General features: G+C 37.6%; 1 protein-coding gene across 2 annotated transcripts in view; it reads left to right on the top strand.

Moving 5' to 3' along the window:
* The window catches only part of PCNX1 (pecanex 1), a 90,898-nt gene that overhangs the window by 68,796 nt on the left and 5,121 nt on the right, over positions 1 to 16,981 (top strand). For both annotated transcript variants that reach the window (XM_059819908.1, XM_059819909.1), the window contains 13 exons: positions 237 to 345; positions 962 to 1,091; positions 2,212 to 2,270; positions 3,061 to 3,276; positions 3,706 to 3,959; positions 4,941 to 5,171; positions 6,553 to 6,653; positions 7,912 to 8,062; positions 9,824 to 10,054; positions 10,480 to 10,754; positions 12,491 to 12,694; positions 13,562 to 14,000; positions 15,423 to 15,563. In XM_059819908.1, coding sequence (XP_059675891.1) covers positions 237 to 345; positions 962 to 1,091; positions 2,212 to 2,270; positions 3,061 to 3,276; positions 3,706 to 3,959; positions 4,941 to 5,171; positions 6,553 to 6,653; positions 7,912 to 8,062; positions 9,824 to 10,054; positions 10,480 to 10,754; positions 12,491 to 12,694; positions 13,562 to 14,000; positions 15,423 to 15,563 — 2,541 coding nt within the window. The remainder of the gene's footprint in view (positions 1 to 236; positions 346 to 961; positions 1,092 to 2,211; positions 2,271 to 3,060; positions 3,277 to 3,705; positions 3,960 to 4,940; positions 5,172 to 6,552; positions 6,654 to 7,911; positions 8,063 to 9,823; positions 10,055 to 10,479; positions 10,755 to 12,490; positions 12,695 to 13,561; positions 14,001 to 15,422; positions 15,564 to 16,981) is intronic.

Genomic DNA, 16,981 nt, shown 5'->3' on the forward strand with positions numbered 1-16,981 from the left:
TTGCTTGAGAAAGCGCATATAACTTTCTAAACATCTCATGAGTTTCTGTTAGTAGAATAATTCAGTGCGTATTATGTTACTTGCTTCATTATTACATGCTTTTTGTAAGTCTCCAGGCTTCTGGTAGACCAGTAAGAACTCTAGGGTGATCAGTAAATTCCTCAGGATATTTGTGTACTGCAAAGCATGTTGATTCTCAGCCAAATCACTAAATTTTTTTTCTTTTTTTTCTGTAGCTTTGGGAACTCTTTTATAAATTGAGATTTGTATATACCTACATTGCTCCCTGGCAGATCACATGGGGATCTGCCTTCCATGCTTTTGCCCAACCCTTTGCTGTGCCACGTATCCTTTGAAAATGCAGACTTTTTCCTGAAGTCGTGTATTTATAACTTCTGAATGTTGCATTATAATGGATTATGTATTATGGGCTAAATCTACTGAATGAACAGGTTTGTCTAGTGAGTATTTATGAAAAACTGTGCATGCTTTCTGCCTTGCTACAATGCTACAAATTATACAGTAGCAGACGGAGTAGGAATAGAATTCTGACATAAAAGAAACATGGAGCAGGAGTTATTTCATTCTGAAAATGACACAGCTTTTCTTTTGATAGTCATTCCCTTTTTCAAGGGTCACTAACTATGGTTTTAGTTCTTGAGTTTTGCATTTTAAGCTTCTGTGGACTGGTTTGAATGGAGTGTTGAGTTAGTGTTCTTGGTAGAATTTTGAGGAAGAATGACCATGTTGTCTAGTGCCAAATTTTCACCTATTTCTGTTTTTAAGAATAAAATTAATCCCCTTGTTGCTGGAGATACTGTAAAGATACTTTGCTGCATAAAAACTCTTAGAGATCTTGTTTTGGTCTTAATTGGTGTTGCTGTCTATTTCAGGTACTATCACAGAAGCTTGAAAAAAAAGTAGTTGTTGCTTTGCTTTCCTTAATTCTGTTATCCTACAGATTCTGCAATGTTGTTTGTCCAAGCAGCTGTGTCAGCTTTCTTCTCTACGCCACTGAATCCTTTTCTGGGAAGTGCAATATTCATCACTTCATATGCCAGGCCTGTCAAATTCTGGGAAAGAGACTACAAGTAGGTGAAAGAAGACCTTTAAAGTTTGTGTCCTTTGTTTTTAATAACGTAACTATGGCTAGATTTGTTGGTTTGGGTTTTTTGTTGGTTTTTTTCCTCCAAGTGCTGCTATTTTTTTTTTTTTCCTCAGAGAAAACTAGTTTATAGCACTGAAAGTTTTCAATGAACTTCTTCCTGAAATACTGTAGCAGCTGTTTTTATACTAGCAACATTTGCTTTCGTTTCTGAAGTAATTTCTACTTAGAGGTAGAAAAATTACATCCTCGTAATTTTTTTTAACCATAAAAGTTGTAGTATGGTAAAGTGCAATTTTAATCGGAAAGTGAATTTATATGCAAAAATGTTTTGGGGGGCAGTTCTTAACTGTATTTGACCTGTGTTCATTATTGCTCAATTCACAGCTAAAACTGGCTAACCTTAGTATAAAAATCTTTAAAGTAAGTCTTTTTTGATCAAGGTAGGATCAGTAGTAAAAGATTCTTCATGTCAGATAATACCTCCCTGTGCTTTATTTCTCCATGGACCACTATTGTTGCTGGAGTATCAGACCACTGAAATGTTAGATAAACAGCATAGGGGAAGATAAGTGGATAGTTCTGGTATTTATGCAGAATTAATTTTTTATTTCACTGCTTTATTGCTTTTTTCCCTTCTAACACTAGAACAGTTTAAATACAATGTTCTAAATCCTACATTAAAGAGTTAAGTTTGTAACTTCAGCCAATGAAACAATAACTTTCTGAAAATTGCCCTTTCAGTAAAGTCTACTGGAATGTTAGCTGTGCTGATTTAATTCTTCTTATTTGTCACATCTAAAGCTTGATGATGTCTATCTAAGAAAATATATACATTTATATCTAAAGCTAAAGATTATCCTATGGCTACCTACTGTGGAGAAACTTAATTAGTTATTGGATCATAATGCTATTACAGGCAGAAAATACTTTTACATATGAGAAGACCAGCAAATTTGCACATAAAATTATTTTAAAATAACTTTTAAAAACTATTTCAGTGGGAATGTTTTTATCAATTTTTATTCTCTTAGTAGGTTTTTTCCCTTAGTTTTTCTCACAGTAATAAATTTTGTGTTAAGTATTCTTTATTTTATTATTTTCAGCACGAAGCGTGTGGATCATTCAAATACAAGACTGGCTTCACAGCTTGATCGAAATCCAGGTACCTTTCCTAGTCTGGTTTTGGTGGAGGGTGGGGTTTTTTCTGTTGTTGTTGTTGTTTTGTTTTTTTTTTTGTGGGCGTGCTTTGTTTTGGTTTTTTGGTGGGGTTTTTTGAGGTTTGTTTGTTTTTGGATAGTGGTGTTTTTTTCAAATAAAAATGACTTTTACAGGATTTCTATAGGATTTGTGATCACTTTGCCCTCTGATCTTCTCCAACGCTGCCCAACCTTTCTTTTGTTCTGTCTACTGCTACTTTCTCCTCCTCTTTCTTGTTTTCTTCTTTAGATTCTCCTGGAAGTTTTTCTTGTTTCCCGCTTACCTTTATGTGTGTCTGCTTTACTACTTTATTTATAATTGTAGTATACGTTAAGCTGTTTTGCTTTTTATTCTTCTTAAGTAATTAAAAAAAGCCAAACATTATTGGAGGGTGTTTCAATGTCATAGTGATGAGATCAGTACAACAGTCATTACTGAGATACTTCTGTGCTCATTTGCTTTTGCACTTTATGTGGAAGAGATTGATGGGAGATGCATGAGTAGAACTGAAGGAATAATTTGGAAAATGGAGGAATGGCTAAGAAGGGAAAAAAATTTGGTGGAAAAGACTTAAATGTCACTTAGCATTCATTTGGAGTAGTTGTCCCTTAAAAAAACGGGGGGTGGGGAAAACGATCTTGAAACAAGGTTGCTGTTAAGAAAAGTGTAGGATTCAATGTGAAGTGATAATTGACATTCAAACTTGATGGTTTTCTGAAGATTCAGATTATAACCCAAATGCAATCTTCCTGCAGGTTCAGATGATAACAACCTGAATTCAATCTTCTATGAACATTTAACCCGTTCTCTTCAGCACAGCCTATGTGGAGACTTGTTGTTGGGTCGGTGGGGAAACTATAGTACTGGGGACTGCTTCATCCTAGCCTCTGACTACCTCAACGCACTAGTACACCTTATAGAGATAGGAAATGGCTTGGTTACCTTCCAGCTGAGGGGGCTTGAATTCAGAGGTGAGTGTTAACACTTCCTTAACTGTATGTACTAAACAGTGGACTCCTGCTTTGGAAACATTTAATGATTTTCAGTTCCATCCTGTAAATTAATTGCTTTGAAAAAGGGCTGCAGGGCTTCTTTAAGCCCTCCGTCACTTGTGAGGAAAACTAGCTTGCTCTAGCAGAGTTGATGCTAAGTCTCTCTTTCTATTTTAGTGCAACATGGTTACCATATTTGATTCTTAGAGACACCTAACTAAAATGCGATCCTAGAGTGATAAATCAAGCTATCAAAATCTTTTGTGTTCATTGGCAGATAGTTCACTTGGGGTTACAGAAACTTAATTGGAGATTGATTAGATTCTAAACACTTTTAAACACAAGTCAACATTAAAGCAATCATATAAAGTGTTCAACTCTTTCTTCTTTTCTCTGTTTTCTCCTAAGGAACTTATTGCCAGCAACGAGAAGTAGAGGCCATCACTGAAGGTGTAGAGGAGGATGAAGGTTTTTGTTGCTGTGAACCAGGCCACCTTCCTCACATGCTTTCTTTTAATGCTGCCTTTGGGCAGCGTTGGCTGGCTTGGGAAGTGCTTGTGACAAAGTATGTTCTGGAGGGTTATAGCATCACTGACAACAGTGCAGCTTCCATGCTTCAAGTCTTTGATCTCCGGAAGATTCTCACCACTTACTATGTGAAGGTATGATTCCCTTGGGGGGAGGTAGGCTGGATTACATCTGGGAACTGCTTAATGTCTTGAATGTCTAATGTCTTTCTTATGAGGATCATAGAATGTGATACAAATTATAGGTGTATTAACACCTTCATCAAAGGAGGACAGAGTTTGCTGTACTGATGATTAATTACTTGATACTCTGGTGCATGAGCAGGACAATGACCGTGTAGCCTAGAACAGAGAAAGGACATTTTCTAGCTGAAGCTGGAGTAGAAACTTGAAAGCTGTTACCGAAATGTAATAACTGTGCTGTAAATGGAAAGTTAAATAAATAGCGTGTTTCTCCTGGAGAAAGCTAACTTGCTTTGGTGTTTAAAAGCTGTCCAAATCTGTCTTTGGGTGTTTTGTTTGTTTTGGTTTTTTTCTTCTTTTTTTTAAACAAGCCCTGCAGTTGTAAAAGGACTCTAGGCCTCAGATCCCTTCAGACAATCAGTTTACTAATCGAGATCTTTCATAAGCTACCCTCTTTCAGAGAGCTGAAAAATTTCAGGTTGAAATATTTCCAAGATACTTGTATACACACACACGCACAGTTGTTGGGTTTTTTCCCTAAACACAAGGGTGTTAAACTGTTTTGTCTTTTATTTAGCATTTGAATTCTTTAGAAATTCAATATGTAAGCTTCTATGTTAACTACATAAAAATTCCTATGTATTTGTTTGTTTTTCTGCAAAATTTTAATGAGTCCTGTCCCATCCTTTTCTCCTTTCCTTATTCTTTCAGTGCATGCTTCAGAAATCTTGATAGTCTTCGAAAAATATCCCTGTATACAAACCTGTATTGTGTTTTCTGTGCAAATCTGTTGCATCTGTGAGCTAAATAAATGCTACTGTGTATCGGTTTTGTTCATTAACAGGAAAATAATGCAAATGAGTTTAAACAATTGAGATTGCTGACTTTTTTTATTGCAATAATGACTCATATTTTTAACTACTACTGTTTCAGGGAATCATCTATTATGTCACAACATCCCCCAAGCTAGAGGAATGGTTAGCTAATGAGACCATGCAGGAAGGACTGCGGTTGTGCACAGACCGCAATTATGTTGATGTAGACCCAACATTTAACCCCAATATTGATGAGGATTATGACCATCGTCTAGCAGGGATCTCAAGAGAGAGTTTCTGTATGATATATTTGAACTGGATAGAATATTGCTGCTCTCGAAGAGAAAAGGTAAGTATGCACATGTGAGGAAAGCCATTCACTATTCTAGGATGGTCTCCTTTTTTTTTCCTTGTTGGTTTGGCTTACAGGTTTAATACTGATTTATTTTTTTTTTAAATAAAGATTTGTAATTGAATTATTAATTTATAGTTTACTGGTTTTGATCTTCGGCTCTTGAGATGTGAATTTAAATAAATTCTGTAAGTATGATTTAACCTGTTCATTAATGAATTTTCATTTACCAGCTCAAATGAATCAGTTGAATCTTAGTCAGGCATTTATCTACATACAAAAGGGTGTGTTTATAGAATTGATGTTTTGTGCTTAGATGTCAGTGTTTACAAATCAACCCTAACTTAAACAAAACCCCCCAAAAATAAATAGCTGTTGCGAGCTTATAAGACTGACTGCTTCTTTCTTAGTTGTCATACCGTGCTGTTCCTTTGGACCACTGGAATTGTTGGCTTGTGAAAATGATCGTCCCATATTCAACACTTTTCCTATCTCCAAATCCTTTCACCTTTTAAATAGAAACATATAGTATGTTTGTAGAGGAATGCCTTGACTTCTTACTGTTTACGAAAAAACTGTGTGTGGTCTAGTCAAAGTAGTGTTGCCTTTGAGAATGAGAAATTGATGGAGATTAAAGGGACAGGAATATAATTGGAATTTATGTGTTTAATGAAGGATCCGAGACTTCAGAGTTCAGCTTTAGTTTGGAGGTAAAAGACTAATTAGAAACCCATTTTAACAGGTGTAAAATTTAGTGTTCGGCAGTCAAATGACAACAGCCAAAGAAAACAGTTTCCATCCAAGTTACGATCTTGTGAAATATTTTGTGTAGGTATTGAAAATCAGGTTTAATCACTTAAATGAATGATAATATTATCTAGGGCATTATATACCCTATACAGCTACTACTGGTTTGAGCTGAGGGCAAGTTTCCCCTGAATAAAGCTGTAGTCCAGGGAAGTTTTCAGTTAACTCAGAATTATATACTCCTAAACAGTAAGTGAGAATCCACTTTGTTCACTAAAAATATTTTTGTCTTAACCCCATAATTTCACTAATCAACAGTTTGCATACAAGGTATACAGTATCCATGAGGAACATTGCATGTATCTGTTGAGCTTACAGTTTGTTTTATTTCAAATATAGTATGGGTGTGTCTGCCTTTACAAGTACTCTACATACTTGCAAAACTTTCAAAAAAAATTCCTATTGAAAGTCTGAGCAAGAGTAACTGGTGTGGTAGGTACATATGCACACTTGAGCTTGTGTACTCTTGTATGTGTTTGAGTCCTTTTACTCCTTCTGGCAGAACATTTTTCTGTGACAGTTTCTTTACTCTGTTCACCTGACTATTCCTTTTTTCTTTTGTTACTACAAGCCACTGGATTCAAGTAAAGACTCGCCCCTGGTGACATTGTGTTACGGACTGTGTGTTCTAGGGCGGAGAGCATTGGGAACAGCGTCACATCATATGTCTAGGTAATAAAATATTCTTGTAAGCTTCCCATCCTCAAAATCCCTCAGGGTTCCAAGGTTAGGTATTAGATGACTGTGTCTTCGTAAAAGGAAGAGATATTTAATGTCATTTTTCCTTAAACTGGACAGATACGCTACATAACCTGTCTTCATTATAACAGCCAGTGAAACGTAACCAAAAGAACAGCAAATAAGGTAAAACTTGAATTTGAGCGTTTTGTTTTATCGAACTAATGCAAGGTGAGAATTCTGGTGTGGGTAGGCACCAGTGGTAACTGATTTAAAAAACAAGAACTGGTTGAATTTGCAAAGTAAGCTACACTTCCTGCTCTAAGTATGTGCCCTATATGGAAATAGGGGGAAGAAGAGGACAGCTTCTTAAAATGAAGAACACGCATCTTGGTGGAAGTTAGATGAGACTGTTTTGATACATTCACAATTTAGCTGGCTCTGTGGCAAGCAGTTTTGTTTTGTACAAATCTCCTTCAGCTCAACTCTGTCATCATATGGCAACCTCTTCCTTGCAGACTGACAGCTTACTTTAGAAAGCCAATGTAAAATATAGTTGTATGTTTCAGGAAATCACAAGGTGATGGTTTAAGAAGATGAAAGGAGGCATAATCAGATGTGGAAGCTATTGGTCAGCTGGGTGCTGACTGTAAAATCTGTTATACTTCCACAGAAACTGTTGACTAATTCTTCTAAGTACCAGCCAATTGCCCCCTGAAGGTCTCGCAGATGTTGCAGTCACAAGAGTGATCAGAGCATGTTTGATTTTTCACTCTAAGTTAGCTTAGTAAAAGGAAATTATGCCTTTAAGCATGAGGAAGTTGTCAAGATTTTTATTCTGTACTAAAGCAAGCACAACTGAAGCTACATATCCTCTTTAACTCGTCCATTGTGGTGTTACATTCCCTGAAAAATTTGCCCTTTTAAAAATCTTCAGAATAAAGTCAGGCATTCCTCACAGCGTTCCTGTTTACTTTAGTCTGTGTAAATAGTTTGTTGCATGTGTGGTTTATTCATTACCTGTTCAGTGCACATAGACATTTAGTGTCCAGGCTTTGTTTACACACACATCCTTACTCATATGTTCTCTTCTCCCTGTCTTATACTGTAAGTTATCTTTATGAGAAGAATTGCATGCCTTTCTGTACAGCTCAGTATTTTCTGCTCTTGTCAGTGATGATAATTATGGATATGTTTGTATTTCTCTTAATATTTGGGCTGTTTTCTTCATTTTTTTTTTTCCCCTCAACAGTAATCTGGAATCCTTCTTGTATGGCCTGCATGCCCTGTTTAAGGGCGACTTCCGCATATCTTCAATTAGAGATGAATGGATCTTTGCTGACATGGAATTGCTGAGGAAAGTAGTGGTTCCTGGAATACGGATGTCACTTAAGCTACATCAGGTGAGAGATTGCACAGGAAGGTGTGTCCAGTTTTTTTTATTTCTGTGCATTTTTTCTTTTAAAAATAAGTGATTGGGAGAGAGAATAAAAGGGCATGTGATAGAGATGGACAACTGAAAATGAGGGACTATCATGTCTTGTCCTTGGTTTTAGCTCATCTGGAAGGTGATATAGAGGAAAAGGGAATGCAGTTTATGCTCAGAGCTTAAAAATTGCATCAAATGTAGATCAGAGAACGTGTCAAGCCCTGTTTCATATCCATCTAGAGATAATCCCCTTATGAACAGCCTCTCTGATATTTTTCCCTCCCTCTTTCCCTCCCCACATATACGTAATTGGCTTAAAAGGTTATCATACCATTCAGAGCTGCACAGCCCTCTCCAGCTGTCCAACGGGAGTTGTTTTTCTTGCTCTTTTTTCTTTTTTTCTTTGAAGTATTGTAATAAAAGGCACTTTGGTGTTACTCATTGATCCCATCAGTAAGGTTTCAGGTGAGAATGAGAAGGTTGCTTTTCAATAAGCTGAAATTGGGGTTGGTTTTATAGTGAAGTGAGGGTGAAGATGAACTATCTCAAATTCTGTCCAGCATGTCTATCAACTAAGCTCAGCAAATACAAGAAAGCGTCTACTGAGTGATAAGCACTCTGTGAGGGGGGGAAAAGTGTTGGTACTGTAGAAGAACAGATTGCTTGAAAATCATGGTAAGTAGGCAAATCTTAGTTGCACTTTTAATAATAAATGAAGCTGCATTTTTTGCCTTTGGGGGACTTCTAGACTCTGCAACAAAGTTACCAGTGCTTGAATCAACTCCTTCATGTAACACGAATTCCCTGAACTTAGCAGAATGTGTATAAGTGCTAGGAGTACATGTAGCAAAGTAGAGTAATTACAAAATCATTGTTGAAACCAGCAGAAGTACCACTTCAACAATTCTGAAGTGTTTGCAATATATTTGGGTTACTGTGCAGAATGGGCTTGAATTAAGTCAGAGAATGAAAAGTGAGAAAAATGCAAATATCTCTAACAATAGAAGAAGTTTTTTCTGAACGTTATCGTATTAATCTGCAAAGGATGATTTTTTTATTTTTTTCACTTGCAGTGCAATAGCATATTGAGGCTTCAGCCAGTGTTGGGAATTTAGCTATTAACCACTATAATTCTTAACCAGAAAGTAATGTGACCTAATACTGAATTGAACTTGCGAATTTTGTGGGTTTATTTGACTGGCAGTAATGTAAGTTGTGTGATAATGTCTGGTGCTGAAATAGTCTGTCATCAAGTATTAATGTGAATTTTTTTTAATAGAAAATACAGATAAACCTTATTGGTTTTCTTCCTATTGCTATTTTTCTATAATACAGTCTCAGTGAATGAATCAGTGCTTTACTTAAGTGTGTTTTACAGTTGGGGACTTGTGAATAAGCAAAGAAGCTAAAACTAAAATGCTCCTGCAGGCAACATAAATAGATGTAAATCTAGTGTAAAATTCAACTAGACATTTACTTGACTCAATAACAGGCAGGTCCTTCCAATCATTTTGGTTTTAAGTTTAAAAAAGGAAGCAAACACAAGCAAAAAGAACTAAACTGTTGGAAAAGAGGTCATCTTTAACAATGTTCTTTAGTAGATATCTGATGTTTTTGTCTAACTTTGTGCAAGTTGAGCCTTTCAAAAGTTGTAGGTGTGAAATGTTTGATTTTCATATGTAGTTACATCCGAAGTGTTAATTGTATCTTACTGAACGTGTGTTCTTGGAAACAGGATCACTTCACCTCTCCAGATGAATATGATGATCCTTCTGTCCTTTATGAAGCCATAACAACCCATGAAGAAAACCTAGTTATAGCCCATGAAGGGGACCCTGCTTGGCGGAGTGCAGTTCTTTCCAATTCTCCTTCCCTCCTTGCTCTGCGTCACGTGATGGATGATGGCACCAATGAATATAAAATCATTATGCTGAATAAGCGCTATCTCAGTTTCAGGGTCATTAAGGTAAGCTTTGTGCACATTCCACAATGTGACAGTATATTGTGGTATATTTTAATAACTATACCAAACTGCTACTTTACTCAAATCATTACTTTTTTGTTACTGATCTGTCATTGCTAGGGCTGCTTCTTCTCATATAGTGGAAGTATTTAATCAGAAAATCAGTTACTGACCTAAAATATCAATTACTGACCTAAAATACCTTCTTTCTCATCCCATTCTTAAATTTGCTTTATTCTCACTGTTGCAACCTGTGTCCCTAAGTTCAGCCTTTTAAAGAAGTGAATATGAATGCTCGTAGTTCTGCAGTGCAGTATTACATATACTTGTGAAGGCCCAGGTATAGCAAAGCAGTCTTCACACACTCTTATTGTTTCACTTTCTGACACCAGCCTTTCTACTTGGCTTCTGTCTGTTATCTTTTGTAGGTGAATAAGGAGTGTGTGCGTGGCCTGTGGGCAGGACAACAACAGGAGCTTGTCTTCCTGCGTAATCGTAATCCAGAAAGAGGAAGTATCCAAAACGCAAAACAAGCTCTGCGTAACATGATCAACTCCTCTTGTGACCAGCCAATTGGATACCCAATCTATGTCTCACCTTTGACTACTTCCTATTCAGATAGTCATGAACAGCTTAAGGAGATACTCGGGGGAGCTATCAGTTTAGGAAACATCAGAAACTTCATAGTGTCTACATGGCACAGGTGAGCTGAGGAAATGAGTTCTCATTGGTATGTATTCATGCTGTCATATTCCATTAACTAGTCTAATACATGCCCAACATGGCATAACGTATAATATTCAATCACACAAAAATACATAAGCATTGGCTTTTATTTCAGGCACATCTGTACCATATGGCAACTGCTTTAGTACAGATTAACTTTCAAGGCATATAAGTAATAAGCCACAAACTATGTAAATGACAGCTCCAAAAAAACAGGACAGAAAGTCTAGATGCAAGAACTACAACTTCAGTTCTGATGTCAGGTCTGATAATGAGAGAGAATGCAACTTCTGTATTAATTGTTTCAGTACCATCACTTTTGCAGTCAATAATACCGTCCTTACAGAATCAGGGCTATTTGGTAGGGTTCCGGTCTGGCAAACATTCAGCATGCAAGTGCCACTATTAATGTTGTTAGGGTATGCTCATATGTAGTAACTCAAGCTTTAGCTGTTGTTCAGAATTTCATGAGTGCTTGTAAGTACACTGTATGTCAGAGCCAGAATGTGTAATTGGAGTGATAATATGATCCTCCCTCCACATGATCCCTCAGTAACCCAGTACAAACTCTTGCTGTGCTATAGGCCATGGGAAGTTTTACTGCACTTCTAGCCCCTTATGACTGTAGCTCCAAAAGCAACAGTAGCAGCTCTGTGTGGCATTCAGAAATGTGTGTCCCACACAGGAGCTGGTGCCATAGTTGGAATGGTCCTGTAGCTGTTCTGATGGTCATATTTACACTTAGACATCTACTACACATCAAAACGGAATATGCTCCTTCACCCCAGAATATGCCACACTTGCTACAGTCTGTGGTGTTTGTCTTATATTGCCATCTGCTTGTCCTACACGTGGATAGAATGACAGGTGAAAGTATGACACCGAACAGTATTTAGATCCAAGCTGTGTATGCTTTGGGATTCTGGATCCCAGGGCCAAACAAAATTGGAAAGGAGCACTCAGTGTAGTTGAGCGTGACAGAAGGAAAAGAATAATAAAAGTAGGAATTGAAGAGAGGAGGAATGTGCTGTGTTTTTTGTCCATCTGAAGTCTATTGATGCAAACAATGTGGTGAAAAGCCTGTATGTACGCTGGAAAATGTTGGCTAGCCTACCATCTGAATGTTCAAAATTCACATGACAATTTGTGACTCAAATAATTGCAATATGTGCTTCAAACAACTGTGAGTACATTACTGAAGGTAACAAGAAACCAAATACATTAAAAAGAAAAAAAAAACACCAAAAAAACAACAAACTTTCTTTTCCTGCTCATCTGAATAGACAAAAGATTTTGCAGTATAAGAATACACGTAGGACTGGTGTGTTAAGGAGCATAAATTTTACTAAACTGTTACAAAATAACCAGGATGTTCTATCAGCATTTTATGTTTAGAATGTTATCACTTTATTGTACTTCAGAGGTGGCTTGATTTTTCAAAAGCTATTTTCTATGAGCATTGGCTTATCATAAATAACTGTTAGTTGAATAGCTGTCTTGAATAGCTGTCATGAAGAAAATTGCAATCTCTTAGAAAGCAGTATTTATACTTGTAAAGCATATTCTGAGAAAATAAAGTCAAGTTTTACCTGATTTTAGGAAATGCTGTATATTGTGTTGAGTAAAGCCTTTTGCTTGTCATCATAAGGCATTTCTTAGAATCCTGATGATTAGGATGCCTGACTTAATGTGCCAATTGCCTTATGTTTTCAGACTTAGGAAAGGTTGTGGAGCTGGCTGCAATAGCGGTGGAAATATTGAAGATTCAGATGCTGGAGGTGGAGCTTCTTGCACAAGTAACAATGCAACTATCAATGAGTCACAGAGCAGCGTGTCTCAAGGAGGAGGGAATGCAACTACAGGGCAGGGACCTGGAGCAGTACAGCACCCTCCTGTTGCAGCTCATCCCACAACTCTTCCTGCAGCTCATCCACCAATTCATCCTTCCACTCTGGGTAAAGTTAAAATAAAACAAAGCAACAATTTTATTAAAGTACAATCCTATAGCCAGACCTGGCCTTTCAGCTCTTTGGGTCAGGCCTAAGTTAAAAGAAAAGGCAAACAAAAGTGACTTGATTATGTAGTGTTAACACCTGCTGGATTCATCTCAAACTACGGTGCTGTTTTATGCAATGCAAACAGAGATTTGAGCAATAGGGGTGTAGTTGCGCTGGCAAAATAGATAACTTTTTGTAACACATCTCTATGGATTGGATCTTTTCTGTCATATTGTCTGCAGAAGTATCTACAAGTACTTAGTATAGGAAAAGCAATGATACCAATGCTCATAAACAGCAATTCCTGTTTTTTCACTTAAGTGCATTAAATTTTTCTGCATTTGTTTAAAAACAGCTTTTGCTCTAACGAATTTTCAGGCTCAATTTTTGAACATCCAGTCAAGCATATTAAGAAAGAATATTTAGAATATTGAAATACAGACATCTCTACCTGCCTTAATGCCTTAAGTATGGGAAACTTAAGTGTTAATATTAAGATACAAATTGTTAAGGTGGGAAGAGCAAGGCTGAAGCATTTTTCATCTACTTGTCTTGCAGGGATTGTGAATTGAACAGAATATGAAATTCTAAGATAAGGTGAATGGAATGTATTCAAATGCTCTGCTATATAAAATGCAAGAGAGATGATCTGCAATACAGCTGTCTCAGAAGTTGTTGATTAGACTCAATCAGTTTTGTATCTAAGTGCTAAAACATTTGTGTGTCAGAAGTCTAATGTGTCTGGGAGGCTTTATCAAACTCTCCTGATTCTGTATCTTTTACTTTCAGGCACCAGTCACAGCTCTCACTCTGTGCAGTCAAGCCTTGTCAGACATTCCCCTGCCCGTGCCTCAGTAGCTAGCCATTCATCTTATTGCTACGGCAGTCGTCATTCATCTCTTCGCACATCCGCAACAGGCTTTGTGCCTTGCCGGCGCTCTTCCACCAGTCAGATATCCCTTCGTAACCTCCCATCGTCCATCCAGTCCCGCCTATCTATGGTGAACCAAATGGAACCTACTGGCCAGACTGGGGTCAGCACGCAGCATGGACTGCCCTCTTCTAGCAGCTCCAGCCAAAGCATCCCAGCCTGTAAACAGCATGCCCTTGTGGGCTTTCTAGGGACAGAAGGAGGGAGTAATGCAACTGAAACTCAGTCAGGTGGTAATGCAAGCCCTGCAAATCAAATGCAAGCCAAAAAGGATGACGTTATTTACAGAATCCAGGTGAATAGTCCGGAAGAACAAGTTAACCTATGCTTCCACGTGCTTTTGTTAGTGTTACCTTGTATGTTGTTGAAATCACTACTTTATGTAGACACACAGTCTGGAATGTCTCAGTATACAACTATTGTGCGGTTACGTTTGGAGAACTAATGTGAGGAAAAGGTGTTCTGCACAACCAGCCTTCCTACATGCTTAGACATCTGTATTTACATTACTTACATGTTTTTCTCTAGTGCAGCTTTGAGAATGTCAGCTGAACTCAGTTCTGCTTCATACTTAGTTTGCCTTTATTCATTATAATATGTAAAGCTAATCAGCTTCATCTGCAGGGCAGAAAGCAGCTAGCTTTTTTTTCTCTTAAACCGAGCAGATTTTCTACAAAAGTAAGTGTAAAAATACTCACTTTCACTTTCATATGTGTTTATTCTTTGGTTATTGCCCCAAGTCTGAGTTTACTGAGCAGCAAACAGCACACCATTGATTAAGTTAATCATGGCAGCCTTACTTGTTTCGTGAAAATTCAGAAATTTGTATTCTTGCTCTTCTAGCTTTTATTAGCCCCACATACATGTCTTTGGCAGTATATTAGTGGGAAACACCAAGGAGTGTATGGTCTGTAGGATAGACCATAACAGATGTGATTTCATTGCTGATATCACCTCATTTTAAAGTAGTCCTTAGTAAATGTGGTAAACTGCATCATAGTGGGCAAAGTTAACTAATTTTGCAGGTCTGTGCTTAGTAGCCTTTGCTTGCAGGCAAGGGCCCTTTTATGAAACTGCTTAATTGTTCTATGTGAGGTGGATACAGGCAATGTTGGCATGTGCCCTTGGGTAGTGGACGTTATGCGGTTCTCTCTGTCCTTAAATAAAACGAAGTTTACAGGAGTTTTCTCCTGCTGCCCCTGTGGAAAGGCCACTTTACTTCAAAACACAGGGTGGGTAGCCATGCTCGTAGATAAGTAGCTCTTCAGCCTAACGGTAAGTTCTCCAAGACCATGTTTATTAAGATATTCTGTAAGAAGTGATGAGCCAGTTCTAACAGCTTGTCATCACTTAGCTCTTCCCTGCTACTGGACCATGTGCTGCCAATGCCTATGTTGTGCCAGCTCATCAGACCCTGCCATGAGCCAGTGTAACAACTGAAAGAAGGGGGTGAGAAAGGGAACTAGAGCTGCTGCTTCAGACAGCAGTGAACTGGTATATTGTCAGCTGTGTCTGAAACCACAGCCTAATTTCCAAATTCTGTGCTGCGCAGGCTTTTTCCTAGCCTGAAGCTTGAGTTTCCAACATTGAAATCGGTCAGAAATCGATTTCTGTGGGTTTAAGTCAGTTCTCTGGAAGTATGCAAAAATGTTACAGTTTATCTGTTTCTTTTAAATTTTGGCTGAACTAACAGTCAAAACTCAATTCCTACTTACAGTTAATGGATCCCAGTCAAGTACTGGAAGGGATCAACGTGTCAAAAAGGAAAGAGCTGCAGTGGCCAGATGAGGTGATACGGCTAAAAGCTGGAAGAAACAGCTGGAAAGACTGGAGTCCTCAGGAAGGCATGGAAGGCCATGTAAGTTTTGCTTAGAAGTTGACAAGCTAATTTTAGTCTTGATTCTATGGCAGTCTGCCTAGATGTCAAGGCCAAAGATACATGTGGATCAGCAGCTGTCCTCCCAAGGCACTATTGCTGGAAGAGCAGGTCTAGAATCCTAATTTGACACAGAGGGATATTTCTGCAACTGTATCCAAAAGATGCAGGATGATGATTCAAATGTTGTCAACCACCTCTTCTTCCTTGTCGTCTTCCAGCTCTTGTCATGAACTTTCAGGCATTGTGCTCATTTGCCCAACCTTCATTTTCCTTTCCTTAAACTGTCAATCCTTGATCAAATACAGAAGGTCAATTTACCGAGTCCTTAATTGAATGGTGAACAGTATTTGTTTTTAAATTACTCTGATGAAAATAGAGCCAAGTAAGATTGTCTTTAGATGTCTTTATTATATAATAGGTACATGATAGGTGTTTACTTTCCTTTAAGAAGGAATATGCTGTAACTAAAACTTGCGAAAGCCTGTGACTTGAAAGTCCCTCTCGCTTTTCTGTAGGGGTGTTATATCTGCATTTTATAAAAATTCACTGCATTAGTTAGAAAACTTATTTCCCAATTTAGGCTCTCTTTAGGAGGAAAAAAACCTGGCTCTATCTTTGAGGCTTTTTGTTTTTTACTGAGGCATATGTTTTTTAGACCTTTGTGTCTATAAAGATGCTCTGGTGAGTATTCTTTCAGTGATAAATAGTAAAAGAGAAGAGTCACTGACATTGTGTCTGTATTGATTGATCAATACAACTTTATTTTCATTTGGAGTATGTCAGTTCTGACAGTTTATAAGAATTTGCTTTGATTGACTGCTTACCTCAGTTGGAGATGTTATTTATAAATCAGAGTCAGGGGCTGGATTTTGCTGTCTGAAAGTGCACATCCATGCCACTGTGGATGTATGTGCAAATTTCAGGTAAGAAATGGCAGTATGTTGATAACACAGTGTATGCCAAATCTACCTTGATGTTATATATATGTGAAGGAAGGGCCCTGGAAAAGAATTCCTTCCATGAATAATTGTACCATAGTTGACGGTCTGATCTTAAGATAGTAGGGTTACCTTCTAGGAAACACCTCGGAGTAGAATGCTGTTATAAACATTCATAGTTATGTTGGGTTTAGATGTTATACATTTGGAATTTCCATGTTAGCTATTGCAGATCAAGAATGTCGTAAAGATGGTGAATGTAAAAGGTTATATTGAAACACGTCCTGTTGCCTGGTATCATTGGACAATTTTTTTCAGGAGTTCATGAGTGTGTTTTGCAAATTGCAGCATGCTGACATGTACGGTGATTGATGTTACAGAAAGATTAAAACAAGAGGATTTGAAGGTCGAAGTAAACTAGTGTTCTGAACGCTTCTCATCTATTTTTGGTGCAGCATA

Source organism: Gavia stellata, chromosome 7, assembly GCF_030936135.1.
Source record: "Gavia stellata isolate bGavSte3 chromosome 7, bGavSte3.hap2, whole genome shotgun sequence".
NCBI classification, from domain to species: domain Eukaryota; kingdom Metazoa; phylum Chordata; class Aves; order Gaviiformes; family Gaviidae; genus Gavia; species Gavia stellata.